Source organism: Takifugu flavidus, chromosome 2 (assembly GCF_003711565.1).
Source record: "Takifugu flavidus isolate HTHZ2018 chromosome 2, ASM371156v2, whole genome shotgun sequence".
In the NCBI taxonomy this organism is placed as follows: Eukaryota; Metazoa; Chordata; class Actinopteri; order Tetraodontiformes; family Tetraodontidae; genus Takifugu; species Takifugu flavidus.
Window position 1 is genome coordinate 10,098,505 of NC_079521.1, and position 13,985 is coordinate 10,112,489.

At 46.2% G+C, this 13,985-nt stretch overlaps 1 protein-coding gene across 1 annotated transcript in view; it reads left to right on the top strand.

The window, feature by feature from the left end:
- The window catches only part of adamtsl5 (ADAMTS like 5), a 19,710-nt gene continuing 5,725 nt past the window's right edge, over positions 1-13,985 (top strand). Inside the window, exons 1-9 of the mRNA XM_057021453.1 lie at positions 1-310; positions 432-649; positions 6,353-6,428; positions 9,318-9,484; positions 10,151-10,211; positions 10,885-10,990; positions 11,202-11,329; positions 12,098-12,221; positions 13,806-13,892. Coding sequence (XP_056877433.1) covers positions 630-649; positions 6,353-6,428; positions 9,318-9,484; positions 10,151-10,211; positions 10,885-10,990; positions 11,202-11,329; positions 12,098-12,221; positions 13,806-13,892 — 769 coding nt within the window. The 5' untranslated portion in view covers positions 1-310; positions 432-629. The remainder of the gene's footprint in view (positions 311-431; positions 650-6,352; positions 6,429-9,317; positions 9,485-10,150; positions 10,212-10,884; positions 10,991-11,201; positions 11,330-12,097; positions 12,222-13,805; positions 13,893-13,985) is intronic.

Genomic DNA, 13,985 nt, shown 5'->3' on the forward strand with positions numbered 1-13,985 from the left:
AGAGAGGTGAGCGCAGAGCTCCTTATCGCTTTCCTGCCGCACTCTGCGAACATTGGACCTGTTAGGACTGAACAGAAGGTTCAGAGGAACAGAAACGGGTTGTGGGCCGAACCTGCGGGTACGGCTGCGCGGGAGCATTAAAGCACCTGCCCGGAGGCGACAGACTTTCGACGCGCTCGAAAAGATTCAGTACTTTCTGTTTAAGCAAAGTGCACCGCAGCAAATCACGACTAGTCCTTAATACAGAGAAGAAACAGGAAGAAGAAGTCAAAGAGGACTTTTCCCCCCAACTTAAGGTCGAGAAGGAGAGGTGAATTTATCGGCTTTCGTGCGTAAAATACAGCATGTGATGTGATTTTGGATCCGATGGACAAAAATTCAGATTAAAGGGTTTCTGAAAAGCGAAAGTTGATTTAATGTCACATTTGTAGAAAAAAAGAAGAACCTTGTGAGAGGGGGGGTCATGGGTACATTTGGACCTAAAATCCACGCGTTGAAGCAGCCTTCAGTCGGGAGGCACTGTGCAACTGATCCGCAACATTTTAAAGCGTGATGATCTTGTGCGTGCGTAAAGGTGCACGAAGACGGAGGAAACCTACCTGGCTGAAGTTAGAGCTACCTGATCTACCATGCCTTCATTAGTGACAAGGTAAGACACGGGACTTTTCTTAATGTCTCTGCTGGAGATGCAGTGGGGAGCCGAGGGAGCGTTTCTGTCTTCGAAGTGGAGTGTCCAGCAGGGAGGACTGGAGAGTTGATGCTTCAAATATTTACCTTGTGTGGCTTTTGCTTGCGAGGAGCTGCAAAGCTGCAGTACAGTGAAGGATGGGAGGTGATAAATTCCAGGGACACTTGAGGGTTTGTTTTTTCCCCCTGGTTGGAAGTTGTTTTCATTCCTTCCCAAAAACTGGAGGAGTGAGTTGTGGATTTGGACATACAGTTTCTGTCCTTGGCTATCTTTTACCCCGTGTCTCTTTAAGACATAAACACAGTCACTTGTTGCTGTTGTTGTTGTTGTTGTTGTTGTTTCTGCTCTGAGGTAGAGAAAGTCTCACCAAGCTTAACTTCCTGTCAGTGAGGCAATCCTCACTCACAGTATCTCTGATATTGCAATTCCAGCGCTCACATTCCAGCCATCCTGCCAACCTACCTTTATCTCTTAAATGTCACTGGCTATAATTAGCCTGCTCATATTTGATCTAATCCCAGCCCAGCAACAGAGGGCACACAAACCCAGGGCGAACAGCAGAGTCAAACTGCACTCAAAGATCCCCCCCCCCATCCTCTGATGGGACACTTCAGCACCCCCAGGATGTTGACCTACAGAGTTTTCCCTTTTATGGGCTGTATTTTTGGAGAAATGTGTGGTCTGTCTGTCAGATGGGGGCTGTCAGCCTTGACTGGTCCACAGGGGGACAACTTGGCTCAGGGCGCCTCTTTCTGTCCTCTGACCACAGACACAGAACACTGGGCATATAGCTTAAAACTCTAAACTCGAGTTTTTGGAAGGACAATCAGCATATTGAGATCAGTGTTGGGTGGCCACCATCTGCCCCGCCCCCATGACTGCCCTGCATCTAAAGCAGGGCAGTGTGACCTCACTGCACATCTGTCCACAGATGCTGAACCAAGCGATGATTTTAACTGCAGGAACTTGATCCAGGAGTCTGAAGAATGTCCTCCTTTCCAAACACGTATTCTGAAGACGCGTTCCGCTTTCAACTCTGTTCTGTGTGATTACTGCAGCGTGGTTCTGGTGAGAGTGGCCTTCCTGCGCTCCTGAGCCGTCACCCATTGAGGATATTTGGCACACAATAAAACACAAACCACAACAAAGGAGCGCCCAAAAGGTTAAATGGCTGAAATCCCTCACCAAGAATGGGGAACATTCCACTTTTAGATGAAGAACAATTGTTGTCAGTTCCAAACAATGTGAGAGTGCTGGTGATGATCACAGCGGTAACCACGGCGCTATCATGTGCTGTATTTATTATATGACCCTGGTGCTGTTGTTGCTTGGTAAGGAATTTCTTCACTTGTGTGTGAAGAGACACTTGTATCCTTGGGAGCTGGCTCGAGGGAGCGTCGGGCAGAGGAGTTTATTTGTTCCAGCTGCATGATCACATGTTGCTCCTGCACATGTTTTTTGTGATTTTCTGATCCACAAAAAAACGGAAATAACATTTATCTGTAATCTGTGATCGTGATGTTCATGTGACGACATCGTCTGATGTGATTTTCCCGCATCCACCCACAAATATCACAGCTGAGGTCCACGTGAGACTGCTCAGTGAAGGTATTGCTCTCTGCTTTTAAGTGTTTGTCCCATTCTGGTGGGTCTGGACAGCAATAATCCGACCTGGATCATTAAATTGGATGTCACACAGGTCCTTGTCCAGATTTTTACAGATCTAAGGTGCCGTCAAACATCTCTCTGGAGACTTTGCAGAGCAGCTTCTGTTATTTTGCCACCTGACAGAAAGGGTGGAGACTGCATGTGTGTATGAACGCACGTATCTGGTTTCTGGCTTCCACTGAAGCAGCTCCTGAAACTGATCCTCCGCAGTCTCAATGTTCAGTCAGATAAGAGTTAACTGCTCTGCATGTGCGCCTGTGTGTGTGTCTCGTACTCTCTGCAGGATTCAGATCATGTCTGTCTGTCAGCAGGTTGTAAACTCGTGAAGGAATTTTCATGAATTGTGATGGACGTGTCTTCACGTTGTGGCCATACCATAAATCCGTTTACTATAATTACGACTCCGGCGGAGGAAATAAAGCTTCCCCGGTCCTGTAGGTGCCTTCACTTGTTGAAAGTGTTGTGTGTCTCTGGTCACGACTACCCGTCTCTTTAAATACTTTTGAGCATCTCTATCTGTTTTTCATGCTTTAACCGTATGACATGAGAGAGCCTGCTTCAGTCAAAGTGGCTGTGAAAAGATAATCTCATAATCCCTGAGGTATGACGGTGTACCAGGTTTGTTCTCCCTGTCGTGTAGTTAAGTGCAGTGAAGCGGAGGGAAGGGACCGTGGTTGAGCAAGAGGCTAAGTCTAGACATTTTGGCAGCAGCAAAGCCAACAGAGAAAGCAGTGCGCGTCCTGTAGTCGTCCGCCACCCATCCTCTCCGGGGGGTTTATCCTCGCGCACAATAGTATTTCATCTCTTTTCACCACAACAAAATTACTATGTCTTTAAAAGAAGCAGCTGTCACTGCACAAAGGGCCTGCACTCGTGTTAAAAGTGGCTCGTTTCATTAATGCATGCGTGACCGAGGCCTCCGTGGTGCCCAATTGTTGCTGCTGCATTCACAGCGCAGACCCAGGGGTTAGAGCCTAGCGCTGGCGTTTCACACTGAACATCTGCTAAAGGTTCTGTCAATCCATTCAGCAGGGCACTCCATATAACCATCAGACCCTCCACGGGGCGCTCACAAAAAGCCAGGGTGGGTCACCGCTGAGGCTCAGTGGGGGTCAAAGGTTGACACTGGGTGGAAGATGCATTGCTTTTCCGAACATGGTGGGTGAGCAGAGCCTCGTAAAGAAAAGGGTGCCTTGGGTCACCGTACAGACACGCTAACTGGCCTTGGTCAGGTGTCCCCGGTGTTGACTCAGACCTCACCGAGGTCAAAGAACACATTCTCACCTGCAGCGCTCCGGCCAGACGCCAAGCAGCCGCAGCCTCGCTGTAATTGAAAGATAACAGCAGGGAAGTGTTGTTTATTTGTGCAGGGTGGGGATGTGGGAGCTATACCTGTTGGCCAGGCTGTGTTGGCGCAGAGGTCCGCGAGTTCAACCGGCACACTGAGGGGAGAGGTCACCCTGTCTCCTGCTGCTGAGGGTGGACGCAGGTCAAGTTACCTGTCTGAGAGCCTTCAGGTTTTTAATCCAAGAGCAGCAGACTCCAGCCGTGCAGGGTACAGAACAGGATCATTCAATTTTATTTAATAACATCTTTAGGGAAGAGCTCAGTGGCTTTATTGCTGATTTATGAATGCAGAGCGACTTCACGTGTTGGGTGGTGTTGGGTGGTGTTGGGTGGTGTTGGGTGGTGTTGGGGGGTGTTGGGGGGTGTTGGGGGGTGTTGGGTGGGGCTGCTGTAAGAGTGACTAATGTCGGTCAAAATAAACAAGCTGTCTGGTATTGATTGAAGTCATTTCCTGTCTCTCTGCCCTGGAGCTTTTTCCCTAATGTGCTGCAATAGTCTTAATGAGGGTGGGAGGAGGAGGAATGACCCCCTCTTCGTCTCTTTTAGGGCCCCTCTGAGAGGGGAGGGAGGTGGTCAGTAAATGGACCTGATGTGTTTTTCATTTTGGACAACTGAAGTTGCAGAGAAAAGATCGGAGCTGTTCAATTGTGCGTGAATATTGTTCCGAATTTTGATATTGTGGAAACAAGAGATGTTCCAGGATCAGACGTTTAAATCAGTGTCATGTGCTGGATTTATCCATATCTAAGTTGTAATACCTCTGAGCCTGTCTCACATTGGAGGCATGTGTGCAGTTCTGTTTCCATATTTGTGATTTCACACATTGAGAGTCTCACAGTCAAACCTTTGATGATTTCATATTTGCCTTTACAGTAAAGTTGAGGTACTGAAATCCTGTCTTTAAAGATGTAGATCTCTGACTCTTTAATCTTAACTGAGGGATCAGTGTGCATCTTTTAAATGGGAAAAAATGAATCCATCATCACCATGAATGTGGACCTCTTAAAACCTCGATGCGCTGACTCAGCCCAATTAAGCCTCTTACACCTGATTTGCTTTTTTTCCCAGTCTGCCTATCTTGACCATTTCAACACCGTTCCTTGCTGTGAGATCTATGCTGTGAGGGAACTTTCTGACATTTAAGCTCATGCAGGAAGGCTCACAGCTTTCCATAAATTAAGTAAAAAGGACATTTTCTGGTCCAACGGTCTGCTTTATCACCTGTGGTCCCTCTTCCCCCTGCGATCTTCATTTAAATGTCTTTAAAAGTCATAGTCTCATTTCAAATATAACCTGTTTTTACTATAACTTCCTCAGGCTGTGAGAGTACATCTACTTCCTGGAACTTTGAAACATCAAACTGAACATCTAATTATGTGTGATTTATGAGCCTTCCTTGTCCTATTTTGGTCAACGTGACCTCCCCGGTTCCTCTGATTTGAATTCCCCCATGTAAGGGCAGGACAGGAGCTGAAGGGAAGGACTGCTCAGCCAAGTGTGAGGGAGATGTGTATCGTTTAATTAGACAGGGCAACTACTGACCTGGGACTGAGCCAACAGGGAGCTCCCAGAGCTTTGGACCAGATCTGTGTTTATGGCCCGAAGAGAAATAAAGGAGTCAAAACAGCCTCGAAGATAAATGAGGGACAGACCGATGAAACAAAGGAAATGGAGAAGATTAAGTTGTTGTACTTTTCCAATTGAAACGGGTCATATATTTTCCCAGAAAAAGCAAATAAAAATGACACGTCCAGTCAGGGAACAGAGCTGTAAAGGTGTGACGCACCACAGCTGTCAGCACAAACCGTGTCTGAAGGACTTCCAAGAATTATGGGCACCGCTGGGAAACTAGATCTGCTTTGATGAGTCAGAGGGACAGACTCACATTTGCCTCCAGGTAGAGATGAAGACAAAACACGGCCTTTCAACACTGTCTGTTGGTGCCTCATTGTGCTGTTGCCATTCACATTTCGGCCCCCCACTTTTTTTTCAGATGACCTAGAATGACTTAAAGCATCTCTTCTTCGTTGCAGTGCTGCCTGAGATTATAAATCATGTCAATAATGTACTATGATAATCATATACTACTTATCAGATTTTGGGCCTGCTCCATGGCAATAAAGTCCCTTTCATTTAAAAACCCTGGAGGAAAAATAAATCCAACACGATGCTTTTCTGCCCAGTTATTTAGTATTGTTTTATTGCCGTATTCCTCAATCAGCCAGTTATTCTGTCCCGTAAACTCAGCAGGTGGTCCTGTAAGTCTTTAATGTTGGACACGGGTGCTTCGGGCAGGCGGGCGGTCCATGCCTCTTGGGCTACGTGAGAGTTAATAAGGCGGCCTCGAGGTGGGTGGGGGAAGTGAGCGGTGAAGTTAATGATAGTTGCTGGATCGGGGCATTCCTGTCCTTGGTTCTTGTCCACAGGGGATCATTGTAATGCAGCAGATTATATGTGGATATTATCATCGACCTAAAGACCTCTCATGGTTAAAATGTCAGGCTCGCCTTTTCTTTCTGGTCATTCTGTTTCCTCCTCAGATTCCCCTCCGGTTACCACCTAAAGGGTTCCTTGATTTCTGTGCTCTTGTGAAAATAGATCAGGCTGATGTTTCCAACCTGTTGCGATTGTTTTTCTCTTTGCCTACAGGAAGCTGACTCTGTGCCAGGCCCTGACCTTTGCCCTGCTGCTGGCCGCTACCGACTGCCTGTCGACGCCGCAGAGTGTAAGTCTGAAAGACATATCTTGACAACACAAATCCCTGGATGGAGTGAAGAAAGGCTGTTGATTCTGGACCTCCTGTCAATCACAACAACCACCTACCTCCCGGTCACGTAACCCTGTGCACGGCTGTAAAACTGAAACAAATGAAATACAACCTGCAGCCCCACAACGGAGAACCAATTATCATCTTATTAATCATGAGTCTTGGCCCCCTTTTCAGAAACTTTTCAGGTCAAAGCAACTAGTTTGACTAAAACATGTGGAGAACAAATGTGTGTGATTGTGTGTGAGTGTTGTAAGTAGGGAGGGTGCTGAACGGTCACCCCTGCAAAACTGGTCAGCGGTTGTGCACATGTTCCACCGTGAAGCTGAGCGGCATAAATAATGAACAGACTCAATGCGAGATGCAGGTGTTCTCAGTGTGCTACCACACTGCAAGCATCACACTGGTTGGTGTATGCAGAGAAGACAACAGCAGCACTCGGAACAGGCTGATTAGGGCACTTGGACAGATATTTAAGGAGCTGATCTGAAATTCATTCTGCAGCCATGATGTCAGCCTTTGTGGTGCGTTGGACAAATATACAAAGCTAATAGCATAGCGACGGTGTCAGGGAACCACACTGAAGCCTCGGGTCTGTCAGGGCCCCGCTGACATTTCCCACAGCCTCTCTGCCTTTGTCTCATCTGGCAGTGGTAAATTATGTGATTAAGCTAATTAGTCCAGAGGAAAAGGCTGCTCCATCAAGGAAAGCCCTGCTCATTCAGAGGGTAGAGCAGAGTTTTAGAAGTGCCATTAGATCGTTTGATGGTGCATGTTCTCGGAAATGGTGAAGTTCCTTCATGGTGGCATCCTCTTTCCACTCTCTGATTGCTGCTGTCCGCCCCCCCCTTTGCACCATCTCTCATCACTGTTTGTCTTGTCGTCAGGCAGGTGTCCACCAGCCTCCCCCAGGCTCGCTGGAACAGCCAGGCGTAGACAGAGATACGCACTCTGAAGCATCATACAACAGGAATGTAGAGGAGGGTCAACATGCTTTTTCATTCCCACCTGTCAGGAAAAACAACCAATCAGTCTCACACCAGTGTCATTTAAAGAGAAATAATGTCAATCCAAGGAAAACACACCTCTTCTAAGAGTTGTTTTAGGCTGCTGGCACGTTTTCTGTATTAGGTCATCATCGGCCATGCTCGCATGGACCGATGTCTCTGATTTTTCCTTTTTTAAACACCTTTTTAATTCTCTAATTTTCTCTTTATTTGGACTAATCTGATTAAAGTGTCTATCCCGTATATTTTCTTACCTGCAATCCAGGAAATACTCAGCGGATGGATGCCTGTGTAGAAGGTTTGCTATCTGAACGTATTTGGGCAGCGGTTGAACACTTTACCTGCTGGGTTCACGTTGCCTTTTAGGTGGAAAATTTCTCCAGTTTGTCTATCAGCTCAAGGCCGTCTAAAACAGACTGGGAGAAGTGGTCATTTTGATGTTTTTGGAGACTATTGACTGTATGCTTGGACAAGAGCTACTTGTGTGTGTGTGTGTGTGTGTGTGGTGTGTGTGTGTGTGGTGTGTGTGTGTGTGTGTGTGTGTGTGTGTGTGCATGGGGGGGTGTTAATGTAAAGGTCAAATGTCACTTTCATTACTCCAGAATGCCAGCTGACCTCATCTCCAACTGATGTCCATGCTAATTTGACTGGCAGTAACACTAATGAGGGCAACCTCAGGTGACCCCCACCATGGAAAATGATGCGAAGTCATAGAACAGGTCACTCTCAACTGTGTGTGTGTGCTCGCGCGTGTCACAAGTGTGTGTGTGTTTTTCCATAAAAGCCAAACACCAATACAGTTCATCTACTTTGAGGTTTTGCTGTGGAAGATTTATTGCAGATGTGTGTTGAATTTTCAGTTATGTTAGAATGTGATCTTGTTTGCGCTCCCTGTTATTGTGTTAATACCTTCATTTATCCATTCAAAAGCTATGCAAACATTAAAAATGAAACGGCTCGATCCAGGTTCTCTTGCCAGATGTCAGCCAGTGATGCTTTTGCGTTGTGTACGGGCTGGTGCAGCATTGCTATAGGCAGCAGTGGCTCCAGGATTTCACAACTTTGCAGCTGTCTCTAAAAAATTCCAATAGTTTAGACTTCTTCTTTGTAACTGCTCCTTGAAGTCATTGTCAACCAAGTAGAAACAATATCTCGCTCCAACTAACTATGCAAAGACCATATGTGAAAACTCCAAATGACCCCTTACAGAGTTGTAGTCGGAGCACTTGTTCCCAGTGTGTTTAAAGAGTTAAATGTGTGTGTGAGGCAGCTCCTTTGGGAACACTGCCAGTGTCGGTCCTCCAGGGCAAAATCTCTGGAATGTGTTTGAGAGATTTTTAATTACTTTTATTGTTTGGCTCAACCATCCGGATCCTTTTACCTTCCTAACGCAACGTTTTATAAATAGATTTATCTGCCGATTGTATCTCCCAGCTACTCTAAGACACCCCTCTCCTTACTGGTTTTAGCTGATACACACATTATGAGCAGCTGACAGTTGCCAAGTGACACAACATGATCAACACACACATAACATTTGAAGAGCTATCAGATAGTCGGCCCAGTGTCGTGTTCTGTCCCGGAAACAAACCAAACAAATTCCAGTAGCACAACAGGACAGAACGTGGTAATCCTCCATGAATGCAGAGGACATTTTCCACTGATCATAAATGTTTTCATGCTCAATGCTGCTGTTAATTTAAATAAAACAGCCGTTCCCATGAGAGTATGTCTTTGTGGAGGTGTGGATCCCCAGAATCAATACAAATGATTTCACGTACAGTCTTGTGATTCAATTTGATGTAGTGAAAGTGGTTAAAATCTTTGTTACATCCCTCAGTCGTGGATTTCTTCCTGGGCTCCTTCTGCTGCATCGTTGGGGCGATCAGTGCGTTTCCGGCGGCAGCTGCTCTTCATGAACGAGTGGTCGGCATGGAGCGGCTGGTCCGTCTGCTCTCGAAGCTGCGGGAGTGGGGCCTCGGTGAGGATGCGCACCTGCATCACCAGGTAAAGGCTAACTGTTTACCTGTTTCTCATGACCTGTTGAAACCAAATGTGCATTAAAATAGCTCTTTACGCTTTTGGACTGGGGTGCTTGGGCCTGTCTGGCTCAGGGAAGGTCTTGTGGTCTTGCGATGGCTGAGCTGTCTCATCTAGTTTACTAACTCTCCAGTTGTAGAGGCTCTCCTGGTTGTTCATTGCTGTATTTATTGTTTATGTGTACTTGTAACACTTGACCTTGGACACTGGGAGGTCTGCTGGAGCCGCGGGCTGCCCTCGTGTTTCCTGATGGTACACATGATTGTAAGCTTGTGCCAGTTTTGTTTGTGTATCAGCTGTAGAACATAAATGAGACTTAAAGCTTTGATTTACATGAGAAAATACCCAGATGTTTCATCTCAAAACCACAAGTAGCTTCAGTGGGAACTACATGATGTTTCTGTCTGAAACATACATAATTAACCTTGTAGAGTTGTGTATCCTTTTCTGTAAATGTTTGTGGGTGTTGATGATCTCACTGGTGTAGTTTGTAGCATGTGTAAGCATTAAGACATAAACTTCTGTTTATAGGAGTTTTTCTTGAGTTTTTTTGCTCAGATATCACACTTTGGCGACATCTCTTTTCATTTGAAGATGAAAAACGTCTCACAAGATTTCATCTCTGAGTTGCAGGAACCCAGTGGGCGGACCATGTGATGGAGACCCCAGACAGTACAAAATCTGCAACACCAAGGTCAGTGCAGTGTAAAGGTTTGTTACCGTACCTGTGAAAGTCAGGTTATATGCAAACATTTTACAACAATGGATGGTGTTTGCTCAGAAAGTGCGCCAGGTGTGTTCGTGCTGATGGCTCTCTGTGACTGACTGTGAGCAGGAATTTAACTGACACATTAACGGGCGTCATTAGTGTCTGAAGGGATTTACTGCCCTACAGTTGGGTTTCAGTCCTGCCTTTATGTTAGAAACACACTGAGGTCAGCAGCTCTGTGTGTGTACAGTAAAGTGGCTGCAACCAAGAAAACGTACATGAACGTAGCAACGTGCTACAACATGTCTGAATGTCTACCTACATTTGTGGCACTTTCAGAGTTCACAGCTCGAGTCACAGGTCATCAGGTCCGGCTGTGGAGATGGCACTGCCCCATGGAACATGTCAGTCACATGCTGGAACCGTTAAACAGATGTTTTGGAGTCTAACACATCAGCTGAAAATGATAGCAAGAGATTAAAACACAGTGTTGTTTTATCCCCAACATACTGACCTGGCAGATGTCAGCGTGTCTGAGGAAGCTAGAAATGGTCAAGGCTTTTTCCTATTACACCAATAAACTCCACTTGATGGGTAATATCTGGGGCTGATGTTGCAGCCAGGATGTGGAGCTGCATTATCAAGTGTGTGTCTGCAGGAGTGCCCCCCCAACGCAGAGGACTTCAGAGAGATGCAGTGTGCTGCCTTCAATGACAGGCCTTTACTGACGGGAAGCTCCTTCAAATGGACAACGTTTCACGGAGGTCAGGTGTCTCCTTACGGCACGGCGCCCATATTATCATGCCTGAATACATGCTTTTCAGTATGTGCCAGCCTTAAACACTGGTGAAGCTACTGTTCTGCTTTACTTACCAATGGTGCCTTCTGAGAGTCCTGCTGGGGATTTACTCCACATGGATTTACTCCTCCGCTGCCTTTTTAACACCATGAAGTAATGAAGCTTCTTCCTTTCAGGCTCAAACCCCTGTGAACTCAGCTGTCTGGCCCTGGGTCACAACTTTTACTACAATTTTGGTCGTGTGCTTGACGGCACATCCTGCGACAAGGAGCCTGGAGGTGTGTGTGTCAACGGGCGCTGCCTGGTGAGTGCTTATCGGGAGTGATTTCAACTTGAATTGAAGTTAGACTTTGTTTAGTCCGCAGACACAAAAAGCTGGAATGATGTCTTATTTTGTAAGAGACACAAGCCTGTTTTTCAGTGTGGATATATGTGGTAAAAGGTCCGACAGGTATTCTTCTGTGCAGCTGATCGTTAGCCCCCGTCAGTTAGGAACTTTCCTCAGGTCCGGCAATAAAGACAATGCAGATTATAGCATACAGCCTGCAGCAGCTCCACGAGGAGCATTTCCTGTCATAGACACACACACACACACACACACACATGCTCACAAACACACACACACACACACACACACACACACACACACACACACACACACACACACATGTTTTTATGTTTTTAGGGATTTGGGGGTAATTGCGGGTTCCATAAATTATTGCTGTCTCGCTGGAGATCCTCCCCTTTGATTGGTTCTGCAGAAGAAGGGCCAGAGAAGAAAGCAGCCACTGTAGTCCATCCAGAAGCAACAGAAAGCGCCATAAACCATCCAACCCATCCTCTGCCTTCTTTGTTTCGGTCTTGTAACATTCACAGAGACAGCTCTTTAATCCATCCTCTGCTCGTGAGGCCCTAAACTGTTTTTGTTCCCACTCTGAAGTAAATGTTGGTAAAGAGAGAAACTAATGGGGAGAAGCAAATAGAAGGACAGAGATGGAGGACTGAGACAGACTGGTCAAAGTTTGCCTGTTGTAGGGACGGAAAGATCTGATGCTGTTCTTGTCTCAAACAGAAGCCCGGCTGTGACTCCATACTGGGATCAAAGCAACAGGAGGACGCCTGCATGGTGTGTGGAGGACAAAACTCCACCTGTATGCATCACAAAAGTGTGTACCAGAGCAGCGGTCAGCAGGAAGGTAGGACACACACACACACACACACACACACACACTCACACACACACACACACACACACACACACCACACACACACACACACACACTCACACACACACACACACACAATTACCATCAGGACCCAACTGCAGTATATTCAGACCAACAAGGGCTGTAGATAATTCCAGACTCTGTCATCAACCATTCAGGGCAAAACCGAACAATAACCATGGCAACGCTCCTGCAAAAGAAAAGCCAACTGGCTGCCCTCCAGGAACAGTCGTGCCATAGTTCAAAATACAGAAAGGAGGAGGAAGATGGGCCCTCCAGGTTCTTCTGTTCTAGAGTGACTAAACCACAGCCAATCTTGTGCTTGATGTTTGTTCACAAATATTTTGCAAAGGCGGATTATTTGTACAAAGAAATGAAAAAAAGATCATTTCCAAAGAATTCACACCTGACTAGAACTGAGAATGACGGGGCGATAAAGGACACTGTCTGTGCGTGTCAGCCTCGGAGGTTCTCTCTGTTCCTGCAGCCGTTCCTCGCAAGGTCAGGCACCAATGGCCTTAATCTCGTCTGTCTGTCTGGCTGTGGCAACATCTCCATTGAGCCAAAGGAGCTTGATTTACACTGGGCCAACCCTTTAGACGCCGTCAGGACCTCATTCTGCTGGTAGTTCTGGAGAACCACGTTCATGTTCTCGTTGCATCTTTTAGTTTGGGTTTGGAGGTGAAAATGTTCGAGAATAAACAGATGGTCTCATCTCATCCACAACTTCCTTGTCTTTGAGTTTTTAAGGAGGATCCTGTCCAATAATCATCATTCCTCCTTAAGAGACTGGAGCGTGTCACTACTGCTGCTTCTTCTTCTGTTGTGTTTTCACCGTTGCCGCAGTAACCACCCGAGGTGACAACTTAATTACAGAATCTGACCTTATATGCAAACCGCAAGGAAATCAGTGATGAATTATAGCTCTGAAAGAGAGAATTACGCTCGTAATCGCTGTGATTTCAGTGATAAAATACCGAACACGCTGCAATTATTCGCCAATCCGACGACAGACGAGCAAAGAAAGCATGTTTGCTGGATCACAAAAATGACAGCCGATACAAACAGCCGCCAAATATCAGTGTTCTTTACAGGAGCACTAAAAGTTCTGTGTTCATTTTTTCAACGTTGACCCGCTGTGACATTTCCTGCCATCGTGCACAGAGGTCAAAGTTAACGTGGGCGTCATCACCTACGCAGATGTAGGAGCTTCTCACTTCAGATGCTGGAGAGTCTCTTTGTCGTGCACTGTCTGCTCTTTGGCCCCAAAATAAGCCCTGATCTTCATCTTTTGTTGACGCAAGGCCACAAAGGTCTTTCTGACAGTCATGACCCAAAGCAAACTAAGCCAGTTCAGCACTTTAATTATTTTACAGCGGGGCCACGTAGGCTCTTTACCTCATCTTGTTTATCATCTTGGTCTCATTGTCTCATTTTCAGCCCTGCAAATTGTTTGAGTCTATAAAAAAAGATGAAAAGAAATGCCTTTTTTCTTTTAACCTGTGAATTATTTTAAAAGCACCAAACATTTGAGCCTGAATCTCTGCTCGCCAGGTGGACCTTTTGGATACAACGAAGTGGCCATGATACCAGCTGGAGCCACTCACATCCGAGTTACTGATAACAGCAGGAATTATCTCGGTAAGACACACACACACACACACACACACACACACACACACACACACACACACACCACACACACACACACACACACACACACACACACACACA